The sequence below is a fragment of the Cavia porcellus genome, unplaced genomic scaffold, assembly GCF_034190915.1.
Source record: "Cavia porcellus strain 051 isolate PalLab524CR breed Dunkin Hartley unplaced genomic scaffold, mCavPor4.1 scaffold_30, whole genome shotgun sequence".
Classification (NCBI taxonomy): domain Eukaryota; kingdom Metazoa; phylum Chordata; class Mammalia; order Rodentia; family Caviidae; genus Cavia; species Cavia porcellus.
In genome coordinates, this window is record NW_026947513.1 from 29,088,290 (window position 1) to 29,105,094 (window position 16,805).

General features: G+C 41.5%; 1 protein-coding gene across 2 annotated transcripts in view; it reads right to left on the minus strand.

Annotated features, from left to right (window-relative positions):
• Usp46 (ubiquitin specific peptidase 46) overlaps window positions 1–16,805 on the minus strand; it is a 64,055-nt gene that overhangs the window by 35,796 nt on the left and 11,454 nt on the right. For both annotated transcript variants that reach the window (XM_013154457.3, XM_003471582.5), the window contains one exon: window positions 1,592–1,672. In XM_013154457.3, the coding sequence (XP_013009911.1) occupies window positions 1,592–1,672 (81 nt within the window). The remainder of the gene's footprint in view (window positions 1–1,591; window positions 1,673–16,805) is intronic.

The following is a 16,805-nucleotide window of genomic DNA, read 5'->3' on the forward strand; positions in this document are numbered from 1 at the left end:
AATTAAGCTATTAATAAATGCAAATCTCACAATTCTTCCACAAACTAAAAAATGATCTTACTTCTTTTTTTCCCCACAGTCTGCATTTGTATTTTCCTTAGCCTCGGCAGAATTGTCTTCAGAGAGCTAAGCAGAGGCCTGTGCACAATGGTTTTTTAAAAAATGGTATTAAAATTAGAAGTCAGGGGCTGGGGATTTAGCTCAGTGGTGTAAGTGCCTCTTTGGCAAGCACGAGGTCATGAGTTTGATCCCTGGTACCAAACAAACAAACAAAATTAGAAGCTGGTATTTTATCAATATAATCTCCTTATTCCAGGGCTTTATTTAGCCTTTCTCCATCCACTCTTCTCTCTTCCACTCGGTGTCTCATCTCTACCCACACACCTTCCAATAATACTTGGCCCTGACCCAGTGAACAACTCTTGGGAAAGGAAAGGAACTAATGTGCAGCAGGTGTCTACAACACGCCTCAGCTTCATATCAGCGTCTTACATAGACGCTTTCATCCATCTTTCACTAGCATCCTAGAGCAATGGTAGTGAACCTATGGCACACGTGCCACAGCTGGCTTTTCGTTGTCATTGAAAGCCCTAAACAGTTTGCCATCACTACCCTAGGAGGCAGAAATCATCACAATCCAGTCTGACAGATGGTAAACTGAAACCTCATAGAGGGCAAGTATCTTGTCCCAGAACATAGAGCTAGTGAATACCACAGGCAGAATTCAAACGCAGGGCTATATGGCACTGAGGCCAATGCTCTTTCTTTATCTCACAAGCAGGAATTAGTGACAGAGTATTTCTAGCTTCACCTTATCATGCCAGGGCACTGACACACCAAGTGTAGAGCAAATTTTCCAGGAAGTCATGTGTTTATAAGTTAACACTTGATAACTTGTTTATAATTCAAGACTTCCACCCCAGAGAGAAAGCATCAGATAAGACAGAATGCTCAGGAAGGGTACCTAATATTGCCATAGTACCTGGTTATCATCAACTGTCAAGGAAGAAGAAGCTGTAAGTCTAGCCAGACACAAGGGGACTAGTGCTGAGCACCAGTAAAATGAGGTTATATAATTATGAGATAAATTAGTCCCAGCTTTTCCCCCACAGCCTCTTTCTGTTCCAGGTACGTACCCTACCAAGTTACACACCCTACCAAGTTACACTGATGATGAGCTGGTAACACTTTTAAAACTCTGGTGGTACTAATGCTCACTGAAACAAAGACTACCTGTAAAGTTCACCCAGATAACAAAAAAGGAAGATGTACAAAAGCAACTCAGCTACAAAAGTTATGTGTGCAAACAAAATCCCTCCAAGCATGGGAAAGCGAAGACATGAATTTGACCCAAAAATGTAGTAATTAAATTCTTTCCTTCTGGGACAACTATAGATTAAAATACAGATTTTAATAAATAATAAAATATAGATTTCAAATATAGATTAAAATGCTCCCTCTGCAAAATTTTGTTTCTTCTTTAACTAAAGCACAATAAGCAATTTAAAAATTGATAATGATGAAAATGATAGCGGAGTTGCATCAAATATTCTAAAATGTTTGATAAAAATAGTGCATTTTAAATACTTACATTGACCAATCCAAAGTAGTGTTCATTGATTGGAAACTGCTCTGGACCAATGTCTTTTTCCAGAGCAGAGGCATTGGTGCCCTAAAAGAGAAAAAATAACAAAAGTGCTATTGCATGTAAAATTGACAAGAAAGTAGAAGCATACTTAAGCAGTCCACTCCCGAAACAAGCACCTGCTCTGACTGACAAGGTGCTTGTGGGTGTCTACGCTGAAAGAAAAGGCATAAGTAGTAAATCAACAGATCAGTTAATAATTGCACCCCTATTTTCCCTCTCATCCAACTTATTCCTCTCCTCAACCTGTTCTATGGTGCTTCAATCACCTTCCATTACGAAAGCAAGGTTGCGAAAGGCAAAGGAGAAAACTGTCACCAAGATTTTCTGAATACAGTATCAACCCCAGGACCCTGCTGGAGATTTTCAAGTCCCTTATAGAAAATATGCGGTGTCTGCACATACCCTTCCATGTTTATGCTATGATAAAATACTTGAGCTAAACAGTTCATAAAGAGGAATGATTTATTTTAGTTTATGGTTCCCATCCGTGGTTCCTTTGCCCCATTGTTTCAGGCCTACGGCAAAGAGAACATCAAAAACCACTCATGTCACAGCAGGCAGGAAGTAAAGAGCAGGAGAAGGGTCCCAGTACTCCATTTAAGAATATGTCCCCAATGACCCATTTCTTTCCACCAGACACCACCTCTAGCACCATCAGCTGAGGACTGAGCCTCCTTAGCACATGAGCCTTTAGAGGACACTGGAGATCCAAATCATGGCACCTGCATGCATCCTACTGTGTATTTCAAACCACCAAACACAACGTAATGCTGTGCAAATAGTTGTCAAACCACACTGTTTAGAGAGTAAGAGGAAGTCTGTATATGTTCACTACAGAATTAATATTCTTAATATTTTTGATCTGTGCAGGACTTGTGAGTATGGTGGGCCAAGGGAAGTATGAGCAGAGGGTAGGATCAGGCTCGCTGTGGCTCTGCCATCATTCTGTGTCTTCTCACACTCTCTGTCACAGCTCACAGAAACGCAAGATTTAGGAAACAGATACAAACTAAAAGACACATGTTTGCTAAGAAATAATCTGCCGCTTCTACTTATCTGATTTGTAATTAGCACCTCTTCTCTCACAGGAAGCAATGGTCAAGCAGCAGGCTGAGAACAAGTCAAAATAGTCATTTGTCACCAAACAAATATCATATGCAAAAAGAGTCCAAATCTAAGCAAACAACAAAAATGACAGTAGATGCTTTTATCATATCATCTTTTGCTTCCACCTGTGTTATGCTTTAAAGTGACTCCAAAGCCTTACTGTTCGGAAGCTGACCAGATTATAGGGGTGCTATAGCTGACCTGCTGTTCAGAGGTGGGGCTGGTGGAAAAGGTGGGCTCCTGAGGGCATGATCTAGGAGGCTAAATCTCCCTTTCTGGCACCTCCCTTCCTTCTCTGCTTCCTTGCCACCAACAGGTGAGCAGCTTTCCTCTACCCAGGCCCTTTTGCCTTCCTGCTTCTGCTCTGGAACCAGTCAAACATGGATGAAAACCTCTGCCAACTGTGAGCCAAAACAAACCTCCCATCCTGTAGTTTGCAGATGTGGGATGCTGTGTTTCAGGGACAAGAAACAAACTAAGACAACTTGTTTTCTAGATCTTTTATACCATTTCACCAATCTAAATTCCTTCCCCATCTTCTGAAATTTCAATATTCTTGTGGAAGAAAGAGAGAGAGAGAATGTGTGTATTTGTGTGTGTGTGTGTGTGTGTGTGTGTGTGTGTGGCAGGAGGTCACTGCCTTTACAACCATGTAACTCCATTTACAAGGCTGAACTTTTGCAATAACACAACAAATTATGGCAGGGTTTTATAGTATAGACAAAAATTACTATAAGTATCTTAATCCTAAATCAGTGTAAATGATCTGTATTGCAAGTATCTATAGCCACTTTTTTTTTCAAGAAAAATTAGAATCTATGGCTTAGAGCCCAGGAAAAAAATGATAAATATAAAAATACAGCATGTGGAGATAGAGCTTATTAAATCCCTTTATGAAAAAAAGCAACATATTCAAGTCGATCCATGATTGTTGCTAGTTGGAAAGTCTTAGATTGAGTCTACTCTCTTCTATCTTACTGCTTTTGCCTTTGCAGAGGGAGAGTCTAGGGAAGAAAGGTGCAGAGTCATCCTGAGAACAAACCTAAGCAGCATCCATCTCAGCAGGACGGTGGGAGTAGCATCCCACAGCACAGACCAAGCAGAGAACAAAGTAAGTGAACCATGTCCTCTGTGAATCCTGACTCTTTCCTGAAATCAGTATTTGCTCTTGCCACACTTAAGGTCAAAGCTTGCCCACTCTCTTGCACAACTCACATGATCGTGTGGAAGGGTTAAAGGAAAAGCTAGCCTGGCCAGATGTGATGCTACGTCTAGACAATTATACCTTCACCTTTCGTCAGCACATCTCTGTTTCTGAGGCCCATGGCTCTCACCATTGTACAAGCTTTCCCTGCTCGTCTCATCTTGGCTCACCTTCCATTCCACTTCTGCCAAAATCCGAGATGGTTTCAACATCCATGTGGATGAGCCATCTTACCATGTTCTCTCCGCAACTTGATGTCTTGTGTCTCAAGTATCTTTTATTCCACTCCACATAGGACACTTCTTCTAGCAATGTACCCTGGATCAAGCTGCTACCCAAAATTCTCAAGTCTGGCTGCCCACCATCCACCAAAGTTGGCCCCTGCCCACTGCTTAAATGCCCTTCCTAGTCACGTTTATACCTCATGGGAACTTTCACTCTGTAGGTGATGATTTCTAGGTCCCCTTTATCCTGTCCTTTAGCCATAACACCAGAACAAGGATTTTTAAAAGAATGAACCAAATTATATACCTCCTTTGAACACACAAAACCAGACAAATGTGTAATAGTATAAAGAAAAAAGTCAAACAACTGCTAACTCGATTCTCCAGAATTCAATTTCAGTGGCTCTCAACATGACCCGTGTTTTAACACTGCTCTAATGCATTCACGGATCACTCCAAAATGACTTAATCTTAACTTTTCTCAAGAGCCTCAGAACTTTAGCATCTCCTGTATTCCTCTCATCCTACCTCTCTATTATGTTTTGTGTCTGGATGTTCTCCCCAAATCTTATGCAGTCATGGAGTTGTGTTTGAGGTGGCTGAATCTAAAGTTTGTGATTGATTCATTATTTAGTGCTGGGTTTATGGAAGTGAATGCCACCACGTCACCCTAGGGTCGGTAGCCTACGTACAACATAAGGGAAAGAGTCTTCATTTGTGTGCTCCTCCCTTTTTGCTCTTGTTGCTTTTACTGTTTTCCACCACCATGAATGGCTGCCCCTGTGCCATACCACCCTGCCTTGGAGCTAGCTGATTACAGACTGACAAACTGTGAGCTAAATAAACCTTTCTTTCCTTCATTTTGGGTGTTGGGCATTTTGTCCCAGCAACAAAAGAAAAACAACTAAGTCAGAATTTGGTAACCAGAGGAGTGGAGTTGTTGGTATGAATATAGCTGACCATGTGGTTAAAGATCCTTTGGGAATGGCTTGTGGGAAGAGTTTGGAAGGTTCAGAGATGTCACCTGAAAGAGTAGAGTTGGAATGCCTTAGGTTATTCTGTGTGGGAGACCTGGTCACAGCTCAGAAGATCTTAAAACTGATAAAGTCCAGGCTCAGGAAGTTTCTGCTCAGAAGGACTGCACTGGTTGTTGGAATCCAACGATGTACATTATGGCTTGGCAAAAGTTCATCTGCATTTTGCTCATGTCCAGAAACTTTGCCTGAGGCTAAGGTTAAGAGTAGTAGCCCAATTAATCTGGCAGAAAAAATTTCAAGGCAGTCAAATATTGAGGCAGTGGCATATCTATTGTTGGTGGCTTCTAGCCAGATCTATGTTGAAAATCAAGAGCAAAGAGGCCAGCACAATATTTTAAAATGTTTTGAGTTTCACCAGAAAGGAAGCTTCAGTAAACCTGTGAACTGCAAACATTGAGGAGATCTTGATTGCTGAGAAGAAACAGGAGAATAAAAAGATGGCCTGAGGGCATCACAAGAAGCAGCAGGACTCCACGCTTGGTAGCCTCAAAATTGCAAAAGTAAAAGACTTCACTCTGAGGAGAAAGCCACAGAGGCACCATGTTACAGAATAGAGGCAGTCACACTATGTTTCAGAATGGTGTCAGTGGCTGCACCAGGTTCCAGAATGGCAGCAGCATAAAGAAATTATTCCTCAGAATCAGGTTCAGAGTGCACAGAGATCCAAGAAATCAACCCCTATAGCCAAGAGAAGCCTGGGTACTGCTCCAGCTAGCAACATACCTTGGCATCACCCATGTGGAAGTGGTTTTAGGTGCATGCAGAATGCAAGAGTTCTGAGGTTAAAAAGGCTTCCACCCAGATTTCAGAATAAGGCCTGGGAGCCCAGGCAGTATGTCCTGGAGAGGGCAATGTATGAAAATGTGAGTGTAAAGCCAAAGGTGCAATGGAGAACCCAGAAGTTTAGAAAAGCCAGGAACATGGATCATCTAAGGAAAGCTGCAAGAATTGAACAGAATGGGTCTAAGAGAGAAGTCATGGGAGTACAATTGCCAGAAATGCTGTAGGAGGGGAATCACACAAGGCTTCTGGAGTTCACAGCTTACCACAGATTGCTTTGGATGTTCCACCTGTAACTGCAGGACTTAATGTATGCCCTGCTGGATTCTGAACTTGTTTTGGTCCCGATCCTTTCCATCCCCATTTGTGCATTTGGAATGGTCATGCTTATCTTGAACCACTGAATGTTAGGCGTTTTTAACTTTTCATTTGTACAGGGAGGGGCTCACAGGTAAGAGTTTGCCTGAGGACTCAGAAGAAACTTGGGACTTCTCAGCAATGCTGAAACTGTTAGGATTTTGACAACTCTTAGAGATAGACAAAATGCTTTTTGCATAAAAGGATTTGCATGAGTCTGGGGGGGGACCAGAATGTTATGACTTGTGTCTGGATGTTCCACCAAAGCCTCATGTAGTCATGGAGGTGTGCCTGAGGTGGTTGAGTCTAGAGTTTGTGATTGATTCATTATCTAGTGCTGGGTTTATTGGCAAGTGCCACAGCTACAGTAAAGGTGGGTAGTCTACATATAACATAAGGGGCAGAAAGAGTCTTCTCTTGTGTGCTCCTCCCTTTTTGCTCTTGTTGCTTTTGCTGCTTTCCTCTGCCATGAACTGTTTCCCTCAGCCAGGTGCCACCCAATTTGGAGACAGCTGATTACAGACTGAAACCTCCACAAACTGTGAGTTAAATAAACTATTCCTATTTTAGGCATCAGGTATTTCATCCAGCAACAAGAAAAAATATAACCAAGTCACTCTTTCCCTCTCAAAAAGCAAAACAAAACAAAAAAAAAAAACCCCACTTTTAAAACAAACTACCAAACAGGGATTCTCTTGTCATACACAAACCTACATGCTTCTCTCTTGTGAATGATGGAGATGTCTCTCTTGCCCAACAATCTCTGCTTTCTTATCAAATTCATCTCATCAGAATTTAAACTTCTACCAGCATTGCCACATTAGAAACACACCACTTTTTCCACAGACTTTCCCTTTATGCTTACATTCTCACTTCTCCTTTGGGGATTAACTTTTTAAAGTAACTACCTCTGCTGAAATACTTACTCGATGAATCAGATGACAGCTAAGGTTTGTAAGATGGGACAAGGGAGGGGGATAAAATTGTGTTATTGAAGCTGAGTAGTTGGGGGTATTTACTATACTCTTTATAATTTTACATATTCAGTCATACATCATTTAACCATAGGAACACATTCTGAGAATCACATCATTAGGTGATTTCTTTATTGTGTGAATATCATAGAGCATGCTGGTACAGCTGATGACATACCTAGATTAGATGGTAAACCGAACAGTCTATAGATCTTAGGGTCCCAATGAATAAGACAACCTACGATTATCAACACAGGATAAAACAATGCAATTAAGATACAAGCAGTATGCCAGGCATGGTGACGCATGCCTGTAATCCTAGAATTTGGGAGGTGTAGTCAAGATGATCAAGAGTTCAAGGCCAGCCTGGACTACACAGTGAAACCCTGTCTCAAAAAAAAAAAAAAAAAGCAATAATCATTTGGCTGCATGAGGCTATTCCCAGAATAACACAGCACATTGTTTTATCATTAAACTTTTATGTAAGTACAAGGAGTAAAGTAAAAAATACAATAGAATATAGTGACTAGCAACTTATTTATTACCATTGTTGAGTAGCTTGGACTAAATAATTATAGATTGTATACTTTCAAATAACTGGCAGGTCTATTTTTACCACATCACCAAACACAAAAGTAATGCGCCATGCTAACATGCTATGATAAGTATAACACTAGGTGGTAGGAAGTTTTCAGCTCCATTATAATCATGGGGGACCACTGTCATATATAAGGCCTATCACTGATGAAAAGCATTATGAGTATACGTACACAGGCATATAATCTTCTCCCTAAAGATGCCCTTGCCCTCATCCCTAGAGCTGGTGAATACATTATCTTCCAAAGAGAAAACTGGATGGTAATAATTCACTAATCAGCTGACCCTAAAATGAGGTGCTCCTGGACTATGTAGGTGAGCCCAGTGTCACCATAACTATCCTTCACAGTGCCAGGCAGAGCACAATGATCAGATCAGTGTGAAGCAGCATGTGAGGACTCAACTCCCCTCTGCAAAAGGGCCATGGTGAAGGAAAGAAGTCCACCTCTAGAAACTGGAGAAGAGGAAACAGAGTCTCTACTAGAGCCTTTGCAAAGAACTCTGGCCTGAACCAGCTTGGCTTTGCCCCAGTTGAAAAACGTTTTGGACTTTTAACATCCAGAACTCTAAGATAGTAACAGTGGCATAGAAAGCTGGTACAGAATGTTTGAGGTTTCCCATTATAAATCTTCTGTAAGACATATGTCTACTTCACTTCCAGATTTCTTCTCAAAATATCTGGGTTCAATTCCCACTTCATTCATCCCTGATAAGCTCCAAACACTGCAGACTCCAATGAGGCACTCTTAGATGGTTGGCTTTTTCCACAGACAGACGGAGACCCTCCTTCTCCAACTCATGCCTTTCTCTCCAAGGTCCAAACAGTAACTCCTCATGTGGCTTCAATCAGTAGCCACATACCTACCCTTCCCAACTCATCTGCATCTCACTTCTGAGCTGCATACTGAGTGAACATACGCATCCCCACTTGCTTGCCCACAGTTCTCAATATCCACCTTCCCAAACTGGATCTCTCCCTCCTCTGGTGTTTTCCACTTAGTAAATTAAACGACAACACTTATGCCAGAAACCTTAGGGTCGTGGCTGACACCCCCTGCTGCACTCTATTCTCATCTATCAGTGTGCCCTATTGATTTACCCTCCTTAAATCTCTCCATTCCCTGCAACTCTCCTTTACAGTCAGCTGTGTCTGCCACTAGCTAGGCCAGGCTGCAGGCATCTGTCATCTGAATTACCATCAGCTCCTCCATACCCTCCAATGTCCATTTTCTTTACCTCTAGCCCTTCAGTGTCAATATGGTGGCAAAGTACTGTTTTTAAACACACTCTGGGCAGGTGATGTTGTTCAGAGGTAGAGCTCTTGCCTTGAATGCACAATGACCTAGGTTGATTTCTGGCACCACAAAAAAAAAAAATCACAAATCTGCTTTGAATCTGCCAGGACCCCTCACTGCCATTGCCAATCTCATCTTGCCATTTATTCTCCCGTGTACTTTACCTAGCCCAAGGGTTACCATTCTGTTCCCAGTTACCTCCAGTTCCTTCTTACTCACATACTGAGTGCCCTTCCCTTATCTCTATACTGCCATTCTCCAAACCTGGTTTAAAGACCAGCTCCTTGGGGAATTCTTCACAGACCACCTCTTCATTAAGACAGCCCTTGTGACACATACAATAATGCCCTTTCCACAGATGTCCACGTCCCATCCCCAACTATGGCAATGTTACCTTACATGACCAAAAGGACTTTGCAGAGGTGACTGAATTAAGCAAGTCTGTGGGAGGGAGGGAAGCAGCAGAGTCAGAATCAGTGAGGAAATGTGACAGTGGAAACAGGAGTCAGAGGTAAAACACGCTACCATCTGGCCTTGGAGATGGCAGAAAGGGCCATGAGCCCATGAATGCAAGCAGCCTGCAGGAACGGAAGGAAAAGACAAGAAAGCAGAATTCTCCCTAGAGTCTCAGAAAGGTGTAAAACTTGGCAACATCTTGATTCATAAGTTATGTCTTTTTAAGCTATAATTTTATGTTACTTTTTTACAGCAGTCATAGGAACCATTGTACTTCGTCCCCAACCGCAACTCCCCATTCAGCATTCAGTGTGTTTCCTCCATATATTCTCATTGTTACCTAAATTATTAATACCTGTCCTATCCCCAAAAGTAGAGATGGTGAACCTTTTGGAGACACATGCCCAAACTGCCACCCAAAACCCACGTGCTTATCATAAAGTTCCAACACTGCAAATAAACCTGAACACTAAGGTTTTAGTTGAGAAAAAAACAACTGATACATTAACATCTTTTGTCTTAATGGAAAAGCAAATAAGATGTGTACCATAAGTTCATCACTACTGCCCTAATCCATATATATCGTGTGAGCAAAAATAATACCTGACCTTCTAATACTAAAATTTTCAGAGACAAGTAGATAACAAGACCACAATAACTATGGGCTGGATAGACGGTTGGATGGCTACACAGATATGGATGAGCAGAGTTGCCTGAGTAGTTATAGCATGTATGATAATTTGGACATACATCTGTGTGTATTCTCCCTCCATACTGCTTAATAGGCATGAGTAGTACCCTCCACCACCTTCCCCATTCCTTCTTGCAGACACACTCTGAGAAACGGTTTCTATGGATACAGAATGTCACTGATATTGACATTTAGAATCAAATCTTGCCTCACATGCTAGCGTTTTTCTTTGGTAACATGAATCTTTGCATCTTTAACATCTTTCATAATAAAATATGTTAAATGTAAATGTTGGTGTGAGTAAATGACACACATAATAATGTCTTATGAAATAATAGTGCTTAAAGATTAATTAGACGGTATTGATCAACTTTAAATGACCAAATCTTTCAACCCTGCAATTTTATTTTTATTTAAATATATAATCACATAGGTGGGAAGAAATACAGAGATCATAATAAAAGGGCCAAATAATATAAGTGTGGCTGAAGCAAGACAGAAATTTGTCTCTTTCATGTAAATGTTAAGAGGATTCCTGCATGCCTGATGCGGTATCTTGCAGCACTGGACCCAGCCTCCTCTTGTCTTGTTGCTCTGTTGTCAAAAGTCCAATTCTAACTTTGGAATAAAAAGGGCTACTGTTGCTCCTACCATTAAATAATCTCTGCAAGAAAAAAGTAAGAAAAATAAGGAGGGACCTTACTCCTTTTCAAGAACATGCTAGGCTTTACTTTTGCATTTATCCTTGTTGGCTAGAGACTAATCAAATTATATGGCCAATCAAGCTGCCAGGGAGTCTGGCAAACTCGACCTTTACTTGAGTACCTGTGACCAGGTAAAATTTCTCTTACACTAGAAATGAAAAAATGGGTACTCAGGAAACAACCAGCAGTCAGTATCACCATGATTCTTGCAGCAAGATTTATTAACAGAAAACATTAAGAATAATTTTTTTTTTGTTGCTGTTGTTTTTTTTGTCTTTTTCCTTTTTATCGGTACTGGGGATCGAACTCACGACTGCCTGCTTGCAAGGCAGGCGCTTATGCTGCTGAGCTAAATCCCCAGCCCCTGTTAAGAGTAATTTAAACTCATTAAATAATTATGGAAATACATAGGACAGAATTTTTCTTTTCTTTTTTTGTACTGGGAATCAAACTCACGACCTCACACTACCAGACAGATGCTGTGCCACTGAGCTATATACCAGGCCCTCCATCTGGGTTATTTTTCAAAGTAAACATACACTGTAAGTACTGCTATGAAAATTGTCCAAGATACACTGCTAAGTAAAAACACAACACAGGATAACAATGTTATTTAGGACAATCTGGTTAATGCCATTAACTGAGCTAAGCACACCAAGCCACTGTATTCAATATCTATGTTTTAACAGAAATTTCTAAAAGAATACTTGAGAAATTATCATTAGGGGGTTTTTTTTTGTTTTGTTTTGTTTTGTTTTTTGGTGGGAGTGTAGGTGATGTTGACATATGCTCTTCACTATGATGCACAGGTTAGCCTAGAACTCTTGGTCTTAAATGAGCCCTCTACCTCAGTCTCTCAAGTAGCTGGAACTAAAGCACATACCACTGTGCCCAGTTAACACTTGAGAAATTATTAGCAGTGGTCACTGGGGTCAGACAGTGGAGCTGGGGCTAAGCATGCCGGCACAAGCCTATAATCCCAGCACTTGGGACGCTGAGGCAGGAAGAGCACCTTAAGTTTGAGGCTAGCTTGAGCTACCTAAGTTAAGTTCCAGGCCAGCCTGGACTACATAGCAAGACCGTGTGTGTGTGTGTGTGTGTGTGTGTGTGTGTGAGAGAGAGAGAGAGAGAGAGAGAGAGAGAGAGAAGAGAAAAGAAAAGGAGGTTGAGAGATGAGAATGTTACAAAAGGGCTTTTCTTTTCATCTTCTCAACTCTTTGAACTTTTGACTATGAGCATGTATTTCTGTATTAAAAATTTAGTAAACTAATGCTCTACAGTGTAGTTACTTGAGGTCTACAGTACACACATCAGAGTTGTATTTGCCCTTTTCTTCTTGCCAGTATTTATTTGCCTTTGATCTTTGTCACCCCACCTCGGTGAGGAGTCAGTTTCCTGGCTGAGATCGAGTTCCTGATATCCAGCCTGCCTACTCCAAAGGGCAGCAGAGCAAGCGAAGCCCAACTGGAAACACTAGCAGCTCTACATAAATGTGGAGTGTACTGCAACGCCAAAGCCTGCACTCCTACCGCTAGCACCCAGCATGGTGGCATAAAAGGCAAGATAGGAGGCACTGAAGAGAATTGTTATAGGACCAGATGATGCACAAAGGACATATTTAGAGGGCTAAATCACAGAGTCTGCAAGTATACGAAACAAAGTTCTTTTTTCCATCAGTTAAAAAAAAAAGTGGTAACCTTTAAAAAACAATGCAGCCAAATTTATTAAAAATAGACTCTGATCTGGGACAAGTTCCAACAAGAAGACTATAATGTTAGCTTTTCAAAGCACCTCCGAAAACAATTCTAGACTGCCAAGGGTGCTACCAACACAGAGAGCAAACAACAACAAGCTAGGAAAGATGAATCATAAATGCACAGGATAGGTACAGAAAGAAATCTCTTTTAAAAATCATTTTTAAAGCAACTTATAAGGAAAACAAGCCAGACACTATTCCTTGGGGGACAAAAAAAAGAAAAATTTGTGCTCAGGAGAAGGAAATAATCAGAACAATGGAGAGGTCTTTCAGAAACAATAAGAACATCAGCACAACAGGGGTGTGCCTAAAACAAACGTACCCAAGCCAGGAAGGATCCTCAGAGAGCAGCTTGGCCAAATTACAGATGAAAAGGCCAAGGCCCAGAGAAGGAAACTTACCTGCCCAACATCTCCCAAGCCATCCCAGAACACACAAGCCTATACAAAGAGGGGACCCAAGAAAGGCCAAAGATAACATGTAAATATTACATGGAGTACACAGAGAGTAAGTCGTTAATTACAGAGCATGAATTGAAACAGATGACAGGAGTGATAAATGTTGCTACTAAAACTACATTTTTATGTCAACATTCAGAAGACCACTTATCAACTGTCCAAATGACAACAGTACCCAACTAGTTTTCAAAGGGACTAGAATTCCTAGACTTCTGATGACAAAGCCACTTCATAGCCTTATGGTGAAAGAAAGCAAATAGAAAGTGTGACAGCTCTAGGTCTTAGGGTGAGAAAAGAGCCAGCTACCAGAGGTCAGGAGTGGGTAAGGAGGAATAAGGGCCACTGCTGGCTCAGTTGTAATTAATAACAATAACAGATGATTCATAAATAGCTGTTACTATGCTCATTTAGGCAGCGCAAATAATAATAGCTGTTGCTGGGAACAGTCACTTTCCTAAGGAATTTATACATACTTTACTTATTTTAATCTTTATAGTAATCCTGTGAGCTGAACGTCATTATTGTCCCTATTTTAAAAGTAAAGCAGAGACATGGAGTAAGTAACTTTCCCCTAGTTCACACACCTAATAAGCAGGGAAACCAGCTTTAAACACACAGTCCGGCTCCAGAATGTGTGCTCCAGCTACTGCACAGTACTGTCTGCCTCTCCAGAGGCACAGTCTCCTGACAACCTCAGAAATGCAAGAACTAGAGAACAGACAGGGTCACAAAGCTGTCCACAAGTTGCCCAACCTCAGAGCCATGCTTAGAATGAGATTACACAAGTCCTCCTCTCCAATATCTGCATAGTGCAACTGGTGTTGGGAGTAGGCAAGATAGGAAACATTATCAAGAGAGAGGTTTTTTCCACAACCATTTCAAGGGCTGTTTTTATCTACTCAGACAAGAAAAGAATGTTAAGCTTTCCAAAAAGAGAAAACTGTTAAAGAGCAAAAATCTAAGGAATCTAAGATTTTATTTCTTAAAAATCTAAGGACTAAATCACTTTACACCTAAAAATAAAATAAGGTGCAATCTTAATATTTCAGCTTCTAAATTCATATAAAGATACTGACAATAACATAACAAAAAAAAGGTAGATACACAGAGACAGAAACACTAGAAGTACGCAGAACAAAACGTGTTGTGATACCAACAGTGTTCACCTTTCAGTGCTGGATTATTGGAGACTTTTTTTTTTTAATCAGTACCAGGGATCGAACTCATAACCACCTGCTTGCAAGGCAGGTGCTTATGCCGCTGAGCTAAATCCCCAGCCCGTGCTGGATTATTGGGAGGAAGGGCAGAGGAGGAAAGAATTGGCATGAATTATCCAAAGAAAAAAGTTTTATCCGAAGAAAGCCACAGAGTATCTGCCACGTCTTTAAAAAATACAAATGCAGTTGCAATGCAGACTCTACTCAAACTATCCAGGCCAGGGCTATAGTCCCTCAAAGCCCCTCAAGATGCTCTGTCCGGCAAAATGCCCTGTTCTTCCCCTTCACCAAGAGCCTCAGTGTCACTTCCTCTCTGGCTCCTCTCACAGAATCCTGTCTGCTCCTTGCGACAGCATAATTGTGATTATTTAACACCTGGTTTTCCACTAGACCACAATAGGTCTGCAGACTACAGCCCACGGGTCAAATCTGACCCACCAAATGATTTTGTAAATAAAGTTTTACTGGAACACAGCAATGATGGATCAATCTACTCACTGCAGCTACTTTCACAATGCCGTGGCAGAGCTGGATAGTTGTGACAAAGATGTTATGGCCTAAATATTTACTACCTGGTCCTTCACAGAAAAGCTGGTGAGTACAGACATTAAACCACAGACACTGAAAGGGTAGCAGTTACGTGTGATTCACCTGCCAGCACCCAGCAGAGTAAGTACCTGGCACGTAGAAGGCACTTGAGAAATGTGCTGATTGACTATACCTGGGCAATTTGGGCGGTGTAGGCAGCATGTGCCATTCACTGTTCAGAGAACTTCATCTCTATGTATCTATTTAATCCTGCCCAATAACTCAGGACAGATTAGTCTTAATTTCCCCATTCTATACATGGAGGGGGGGAAAAATACAAAACAGAGGGAAGCTGCCAAGCTCACTTAGCCAGTACAGGCAGAGTCAGAAGTCATTCGGTTCCCAGAATCTGAGCTCTTGCCCATAAATGAGGAGGATGCAACTTTTTCACTGATGCCTTTAGTAATTCCTTAACTGTAGCTACAGGGATTGGACAGAGCCAGACTGTTTCTGAGCATGTCCCCTCTGGCTGCGGGCTGTCACATGTTATCTAAGCTCTGGCCACATACCCACAGGGGGTTATGGATACCTGACCTGCCGACTTAGCAAGCTGGTGTCCATGCACTGAGTGAACTGAGCAGAACCCTCTCTTCCAGATAAGTCACTGATGGGATCTCACTATCCACAGTTCGCAGGTGGAGGAAAAGAAATGAAGCTTAAGTCACTTGCCAAAGTCAAGCATTAGCATGAAGTCAGTGGTGACTGCTGCTTTACAATTCCAACCACAGGTTGAAGAGCTGTTCGTCCCTGGGCCAGGGCATCAGTCAGTTCACCAAAAGGCAAAGAGTATTTTATACTGCTCTGTGTATTTCCAGCCTTTATTTTGGATAGGGGGAAATTATTCAGAAAAAAGCTCATCAGCATAACTTCATTTGCTAGACATTGATAAGAAGCCAAAATACTCACTACTGAAGAAAGCTGATCTTGGGATACTTGACTGTATAAGGGTCTGAAGACATTACAAGAAGGAACAGTAAAGCCCAAGGATCTGGTTGTCCACGTGTTTAGAGACAACACAATGAAATCTTGATGCCGTGGTAAACTTCAGCTCAAAGGTAGAATGAAGAATACCGGCCCCTGTCTGTTTTGTAGCTGAAGGTGGAGGAGGAAATACAGTCACCCACAATAACTAAATTCAGCAAACTGAAAGCAAGAACCTCATTCCCAATCCAATGTCCTGCAAAGTCACCAACATACTGCTCTATGACAATGTCCTTAAACCTCCTCCTCTACCCTGAGATCCTCTTCCCATTGCTTTAGAGAAAGGCCATGTGGCGAAGGTGGAATTCTGGCAAAGTCCCGGGTCAAAAAGGTCAGCTCTGAAAATTTTATTTATCCAGGGATTTCAGCTCCCCACATTCCAACCCCATGCAAGCTCAAGGTCTTTACTGGTGAGAAACAGGATCCCAGGCCCTGCTCCTCACACCATGGGAGAACTGAAGGACTCGCTATTCCTGAATGTATCCAGGGGAATCCCTACTTTTGGGAACCACGAATACTGTGACATTGGAGAAATTTTAATCTAATATAAGGAAAACATTCCGAAATGTATTGGTTGTGGAATATGAGATATAAAATGCACACTATCTCCCCTACCTCAAATAAAGTGGCAATGAGACCAAAGAGGTGAGCAAGAGTCCTTGACAGGGAAGTTACTCGAAGCATTCACACTCTGCTGGCAGCTTAGTTCAGAAACCGCAACACGTATACAT